Consider the following 7614-nt stretch of genomic DNA (forward strand, 5'->3'; position numbering starts at 1 on the left):
CGGATATTTCCGAGGGTAAATATGAGGAGCGCAAAGGAGCGAATCGCACAGCTCGTCTTGCGCTCGTTTCCATTCGCTGCGTTCCCCCTCGACGTGGGAGGCAGCAGCAGGCCATGATGGGAACAGGAGGAGCCGTCGCCACGGCGCACAAACAGCCGAGACCATTATCCCACGACCCCCCCACGTCCCCCAGTCCCCGCTAGTCCCTCGTTCTCATTATGATTTTTCGCCGTTTGCGCCGCACTCTAATTGCGCGTCATTAAAGATCACGGCTGGTGCGACGGCTGAGCGCAATAAACAGTGGTTGGAAGTTGCAGCGCAATGCAATTTCGTGTAAATAATTTAGAGCGCAGAAGGAAAAAGGGCCTTTCGGTGCCTCGGGACGGTGAGAGCGACGGCGAGAGGAGAGGAGAGGAGGCGCCAAGGGCCGCCGCCTCTGGGGTCGAACCCGCGCTTGGCTACAGCCTCCTCGCCTTCACTGCCTTCACCGGCCGTGAGCACACAGGCGGCCGGACGTCTCCCGTTCCGTGCTGCTCCCCCGCTGACTGTCCCCCCCCCCCATGGGGTTTAAAGCTTTTCCCACGCACTGCGACTGTCACGCTCCCCAGGCGGGGGAACGCAGGGTAACCCCCTGGGGCTCGGCGCCGGGTACGAGACAGCGAGGTCGTTGTGCTCAAAGGGCCGTGCGGCACTCCGGCGCTGTGGGGGACCCCCGGCTCCTTTCATCGGCGCCTTAATTGAGGCTCCTCTCTCGGCGGAGCTCCTGTGCTTTTAATAAGGCCTGGCGGGAGGGGGCCGGCGGATCGAACCTGTTACCGGGCAAAGACGGCGTTATCTACGAGGGAAGACATCATGAGGAAATGAGGAGGGACACAGAGAAACGTTCGGAGGCGCCGGGTCGGGGGGAACGAGTAACGAAGAACGCCCTCGCTAATAACACACTGCGTCGAAGCGCTGGTGTGTTGCTGCAGCTGCTTCCGATTTATTTACTCCGGTTCCTGGGCTCTTGATCCTCCTTCCCGGATTCTGCCCCAAACGTTGCGTATTTTAGCGTCCGCCGCTCTTCATTATGGCACAGCCAGCAGCAGCGCGGTACATGCATGCGCATCGTGCGTGTGCCCTTAAGAGGGGGGGCCCGTTGCGTCTCGTCATGCGGAACCGGCGCCTGGTACTTGAGGGGCTCGCTTGGCCCGGGACCTCATTACCCAGCTGCTGCGCGGTATCACGCTCCTCGTTGCCGAGCCCGCAGGACCCCTTCCGCCCGCATTTCCTTTCCTGTTGCCGTGCGGTTCCGCTGCCTCCCCGTCAGGGAATTTTTACCACGTGACACCGGCGCGCCGGTCCGCGATGTCACGTCCCGTCGACGTGTGACACGTCCCGATTCATATCTCACGGTGTGTGTAGGGCTCTTGTTTCGGGAGCGGCGAACGGAGCGCCGCAGGGGGACCCGTCCCTGAAACGGCTTGACCATCGAGGCTCAAACGCGAGGGGCGCAAATAACAGCGCCGCACAGGACGCTCCTCGTTTCATTGTCCTTCCGGAGCACGATGGCCGGGGGTGTTTTGCGCACGAGATTTCTGCGTCCTGGAGGAGAGCGCAGCGTTTCGGCGCCCATTCGCCGAGCTTCGAGGCGCGAAGACGCAGCGTCTCCTCTATGAGCGCCGAGGGTCCGGATCCCCCGTTTAATCACGGCCTTCTCCCGGGGACACGTCACTCGGCCGCGGGTCCCGGACCTCCTCCTCGTCCCCAGCGAAAGGACACGGCCCCTCCTGGGGGGTCGCTCCCGGCACGTGTCGGAACAGAAACGTTTTACTGTTGAGCGGCCCCGAAACGGAGCTGCGGTGTTTACGAATTGCCGTGACGACGGTGCATTAGGGCCCCGGAGCGAAAATGACACAGAGGAAGTGGCGCACGTGGCGTTTAATTCCCATTTTTGCAAAGGATCAGAAACTCGCAGGAGGAAAGTTCTACTCTTGTTGCTTAGTGTTCAAAACCAATTCAGTTCTTCCACATTCTGTCTGATCTTGTACAACATGTCCACACTCACCTGTTTTACCACATTTTTAAATGGCACACGAAACAACACTGCCATAACGAGGGGGTGGGAATTATTATTATTATTATTATCATCATTAATAATTTCTATTAAATATTGCTAAGCTACATGTGTTCGCTGCCATATAAACATGGCTTTAAATCGCTCCCTGTCACATGGACACCTGTCAACATGTTTACCACACACACGGTGCTATTTACCCTTCACGCTCGCTTTACCTGGAAAACGGTCTCCTTTTGTGTCCAGTGGCCAAAGGTCCTTTTCCCCGTCGCCGGGGCCCCTCGGTCCCCGGTTCGATCCGATGCGGGAGCAGGACATAGCGAACGGGAAATGCGACCACATCATTATAATCAACGTAATAATGACTATGTTATTGTAATGAGTGTCATTATAGACGTGGGCTTCATGCACCAGCGTCGTGGGATGGGACCCCAGTTCAGTCGGGCGTCCACCAGGAGGGCGGTGGCTTCAAACGGCACCGTGTGTGTTACCGATGACTGAGCCAAACCGTAGGAAAGTCACTTGTGTGCACGTGTGCGCACACGCACAATTAGACTCGTCAGCTTTTGTCTCCACGGTGACCCACGATGTGTGACGTCACCAGGTCTAATAGTCCATCGGGGCGAGGTGCCGGGATCTGCGTCTCAGAACGGCCAAGCTTCGGTCCCAGCATAACTGCGGGACACGTGCACGCACACTCCTGGGCCAACGTGTCCAGGAGGGAGAGGGACGCTGGTGCTCCTCTCGCCCCGCTGAGCTCGGCCCCGGCTGCCGATGAGACCCGTGCGAGTCCTCCGCTCTGTCGCGGGTAACCGTCCTGAGCCGGGCGAGATTCGAGAGCCCGACGGGACACGAGGAGGGCGAGCGCAGCTGCGAGGGCCTTCGGTGACCGGTCGCAGCGGCCCACCGTCTCCGCTTCCGGGGGTCAAAGGTCAGATTAAGTAGTACTCCTCGAGGGAGCGGACGAGCACCGTGTCCTTGATGTCGTTGAAGACCTTGCGGATGTTCTGCGTGTCCGTGGCACAGGTGTAGTGCGTGTAGACGCTCTTGCTCTTCTCATCCTTCGCCTTCTCCTTCTTCACGGCCTGCTGCAGGTACATGGTCCGGATGAACTTCATGGCCGCTTCCGCGTCCCGCTTCTTCCCTGCAGGATGAGGGAGATTGGTTAGGTGTGGGCGGAGCCAGGTTGGGGGTGGGGCTGGGGGGAGTGCTTAGGACAGACGGTCGGGGGAGGGGGGGGCGGATGTTCAGCAGGATGCGCCGCAGAGCACTTCCTCAAAGCCGTGTGACCGCACACTCAGGGATGCGCACGCCGGTCACGTGCGACATGCAGCCGGACTTCCTGACCCGCTGGGGGTGGGAGGAGCTCCCCAAAGACTGCGCAGTCTGCGCAGCTGAACACCCTGTGCCCCCACCCCGCACCCCCCGCTGCGCAGTCACATGGCAAGAGCAACTTCTCCCACCCGCAGGGGCGCCGCCGGGCGAGCAGCAGGACTGCTATATATGGTTGCCATGGGTAACGTGGGGAAGGAGGCCGAGCGCTGCGGAGGTGTGGGAGAGGCTCATGGGAGAATGTCGGCTGTGTGCGGCGGTGGCGGCGGCGAGAGCGGAGTGCGGTCGACCCGCTCCGGGTTCCAGCAGGACCCGAACCGCTGCAGCTCAGCCTAACGAAAGAAGAACCGAGAAGCAGGTTGGGCGTCGTCCTGCCCGTGCTTCCCGTGTTGCTGGGGGCCCTCAAACCCGGTTTGCCGTACCTGCGAAGGTGGGGAAGTAGGCGTGCAGGTCCGAGGTGAGGATCTTCTCGGCCAGGATGTCCATCTTGTTGAGGAAGAGGATGATGGAGGCGCGGACAAACCAGGGCGAGTGGATCGTGGTGTAGAACAGCGCTTTGCTCTCCTCCATGCGGTTCTGCGGAAGCGCAGCTTCATGAGGCGTAGCGTTCGCCACAGACACACCGTCTCTTTTACCGTGTTTTGCTCTCATGCAAGCATTGCATAGCAAAGAGAAATTGTCATCTTTCGGATGAAATTCCCCCAAAGCTGAAGTGATTGACCAGTGATTGACCGGTGATTGACCAGTGACTGACTAACGACTCATTCACTCAGCAGCGCTTTGCGGGGGGGGGTTATCAAACCTCTTTTTTCTGACCACATAAGAGTTTTCGCACAGCAGGAAAAGCACAACGGCACCACATGGAGATCAGCTCAGAACCTTGTGAGACGCGACGCAGTGAAGAGCGGCGAGAGAGACTGGCCCCTCGCACCGACACACGAGTCATTAGTTACGGCAAACAAAGACTCCGGCTAAATAAAGGCACCGTAATAATAATAATAATAATAATAATAATAACAACTGGGCCACAGAAGTAATGGGAGAAGGACGGAAGAAGGAGGGTGAAAGTGCGAGAGAGTGAGCGGCGAGCGGAGCGCCCGCACCCGTGTTGGGCCTTAACAACACCGTTGCCATGCCAACCACAATGAGGGAAAAATTAGAGGGAGAACTTGATAGCAGCAGCTTGATGAAAGACCGCAGAGGCGGTGGGGCAACGGTGCGGGGGGGAGGCCCGGTCACACTCACGTTCGTCTCATCCTCCTCCAGAACCTGGTCGTACTCGCTGAGGGAGGCCAGGAAGATGAGCGACGTCACGTTCTCGAAGCAGTGGATCCACTTCCTGCGCTCGGACTTCTGACCCCCGACGTCGACGATCCTGCAGGGAGACCGGAGACCGGCGCTCACCTCCTGAACCCGCTTGGGTCCGGCGCCGAGTGACCGTGAGCCCCCCTCGCGCCCCCAGACACTCACCTCAGGGAGATCTTCTCCACTGTGAACGAGTAGTCGTTGATGCCCGTGGTGGGAAATCGAACCCGCAGCACGTCCTGGGCAGTGGGCACGTAGTCTGGGGCAGCTATGCGGTCCAGGTTGGTCATGTAGCTTGGGAGGGAGGTGGACACACTGTGGTCATACTTAGGTCCACGATGCCTGGAGTCCACTTAATTTGCATATATTTGTTTGTTTCTCTAGCGAGTGTTGCACTTTTTTAGTACGTAGGCTGCGGTTATTAGTCCCGATACGGCGAGTGTGTTTGTGCCGCTTTCCTCGGCAGCGGCTAAGGGTTCGACTCGAGCGCGGCGCCAACGTGCACAGAGAACGCGGTCCTACAGCAACCTCTGCATTGGGGCCGGCAGTACGCCGCGCGCTCTGACTGAGCACCGAGCACTTCCTGTCTCCGATCTCCACAGGTCCCTCCCGCTGCCGCTCTCAGAACCAAGAGGCCCGATTGATAACTGATGATCGATTGATTGACAATGCAGATAAAAGTGGAGAGCGATCGAAACGAGGGACCCCTGGAGTCCCGGTCGCACGCGTCCCAGCCATCGCACACCCCCGGCGCTCTGGACAGGGTGTCACCGAGCAGAATGCTAGAGAACAGCAGGGAAGCGTCTTCTAGGAGGAGCCAGAACATTCCAGAGCGCTGCTTTGTTCTGCGCTTCTGTGGGAATCGAGGCGTCTGTGATCGTCTGGTTCCCTCTGCTGGCTGCAATGTTAGCTGGGTGTTTTGTCTTTCGTTCTTCTAACAACCTGTAACGGACACACTGTATCCTGGCGTTACGACCGGTCGAGTCGCAAAAAACTGTTTTCAACGATATGGGAGGGAATCTTACACTTTATTTATTCATTTCCCATGTTCTTCACTCATGTACTTTGTATGATTTCGGTCTGTGGCGCCGCCAACGCAACTTGTTTGCCCTCCGAGCCAATAGATGGCAGCAGAGAGCACACAAGTACAACACGAGTGTGTGTCCGCCTTGTCCAACTCACTTCCACTGTGTCTACAGCTCGCGCCTGCTGCTCCTCAGCGTGTGTGTGTGTGTGTGTGTGTGTGTGTGTGTGTGTGTGTGTGTGTGCTTGCGTGCGCGACTGCTGCCTACTACTCGGTGGAGTCCAGAAGCTGGTACTCCCGGCGGCGGCTGTAGCACATCTTGATGCCGGGGTCGGCCCACAGGCGCCGGATGGCGTCCGCGTACCTCCTGTCCAGCTGGGTCACCTGCAGCTTGTCCACGTCCTGCAGCCAGTTGGCGTAGAGCTGCGGAAGAGACGGTCAGAAGGCCTGTCGGAGCCACGAGGGTGGGGAGAGACAGCGGTACCGCCGAGGAGCGCGGCACGGACCACGGTACGCTGCGTGCGCGAGGGTGGTGCCTGAGGGGGGCTACGGGGTCGGGAGGGGTCGGGAGGGGTCGGGACGCCTCTTACCTGGGTCTCCGGATTGGCGTACGGGATCCTCAGGGTGCTCATGGCCGCCGTCATGGCCTGGACGGACGTGAAGATGTTCTGGAAGACGAGTTTGGTGAAGGCGCAGCGCTCCTCCTCCGAGTAGCCCTTGCCGTGGATGATCCTCATCTGCTTGATGAAGGTGGTCTTGCCGCTCTCACCCGTGCCTGAGGACAGGGGCGAGAGGGGCAGCTTCAGCCGTTGAAGCCCTCGCTCAGCCTGCCAGTAACACGCACACACGCACACACACACACACACACACACACACACTCACCGAGCAGCAGCACCTTGATCTCCTTCTGCTCTCTTTTCTTCTGCTCCTTCAGAATCCTCTGGATTTCTCTGTCCACGGCGATGTCCCTCCTCTCCTCTTCGGAGAGGCAGCAGACGCAGGTTCGATGGCACCACCAACAGCAGCCCTCCATGGCGCCGCGGCGCAGCCCGTCACGTCCCCGTCCCCTCCGAGGCTCAGCGTTGACGTTCGAGAGCAGAGACGGTGGGAGAGTGAGCGCCGGTCCTCAGAGGCCCCTTCGGCTCCGCCGCGCTCACAAGGCAGTGACACGGAGACACGCGTCCCTGGGAGGAACCCGGGACCGCAGGTCCGCCCCGAAGGGAGAGCAGCGCATTTCGGCAGCCCGGGCTTCCCCGATTGCAACACGCCGCCCCTGTTTCCACACGCCTTCCCGTATTGAGCAAAGCAGCGAGAAGAGGTGCCGAGAGACGCCGAAAAGTGCCCCCCCCCCCCCGCTCTCGGCCGTGGTTCGCTTCGCCCGCGCCGCCCTCACGCACGCTGAGTCACCCGATCCCGGACGAGGAACGCCACCCGTGGGGAGGAACTGAGCGGAAAGCAGAAAACAAAAAAACAAACGTGCCTTTACGTGTTCCTTATGTGTCGGGAGGTTCACGCTTACCGTTCGCTGAATCACTGCGCCCTGGGGGGAGGGGAGTTCCTAACATGACCTCATGCAGCTCCAGCGCTCCTCACGCGGCACTGTGGGCCTCAGATCACACCACCGAGCCTCAGCACGCACACTTCCTCACCCTGGCCTCTCCTCTGCAGCAGTGTGTGTGTGTGTGTGTGTGTGTGTGTGTTTTCAAGGCCTCATACAATTTTTTTTTTTTAAACACACACAGCTTTTTAGGGGAAGCAGCAGCTGGTAGTGTAGTGGCTACAGCCGTTGTCTTTCGACCCAAAGGTCACAGGGTTGAATCCCATCTCCAGCTGTAGTACCCTTGATCAAGGTACTTACCCTAAATTACTCCAGTAAAATTACCCGGCTCTATAAATG

General features: G+C 59.1%; 1 protein-coding gene across 1 annotated transcript; it reads right to left on the reverse strand.

Annotated features, from left to right (window-relative positions):
* Window positions 1-1863: 1863 nt before the first annotated feature.
* On the reverse strand, window positions 1864-7378 carry LOC108921573 (guanine nucleotide-binding protein subunit alpha-11-like). Its single transcript, XM_018731081.2, has 7 exons — window positions 6600-7378; window positions 6308-6492; window positions 5986-6140; window positions 4859-4987; window positions 4634-4763; window positions 3811-3964; window positions 1864-3200 (listed from the first exon to the last, which is right to left on the reverse strand). The coding sequence occupies exons 1-7, from the start codon at window positions 6748-6750 to the stop codon at window positions 2989-2991; spliced, it is 1116 nt and encodes a 371-aa protein (XP_018586597.1). The 5' UTR covers window positions 6751-7378; the 3' UTR covers window positions 1864-2988.
* Window positions 7379-7614: the final 236 nt, after the last annotated feature.

The sequence above is a fragment of the Scleropages formosus genome, chromosome 25 (assembly GCF_900964775.1).
Source record: "Scleropages formosus chromosome 25, fSclFor1.1, whole genome shotgun sequence".
In the NCBI taxonomy this organism is placed as follows: Eukaryota; Metazoa; Chordata; class Actinopteri; order Osteoglossiformes; family Osteoglossidae; genus Scleropages; species Scleropages formosus.

Bases quoted from the DNA above. Each gene is read 5' to 3' on its own strand.
- LOC108921573 (XM_018731081.2), bottom strand. From the start codon at position 6,750: ATGGAGGGCTGCTGTTGGTGGTGCCATCGAACCTGCGTCTGCTGCCTC. The intron at 6,141-6,307 runs GTAAGAGGCGTC...TCTCTTCCGCAG, and splicing joins ACGCCAATCCGGAGACCCAG to CTCTACGCCAACTGGCTGCA. The intron at 3,201-3,810 runs GTACGGCAAACC...CTCATCCTGCAG, and splicing joins CTACTTCCCCACCTTCGCAG to GGAAGAAGCGGGACGCGGAA.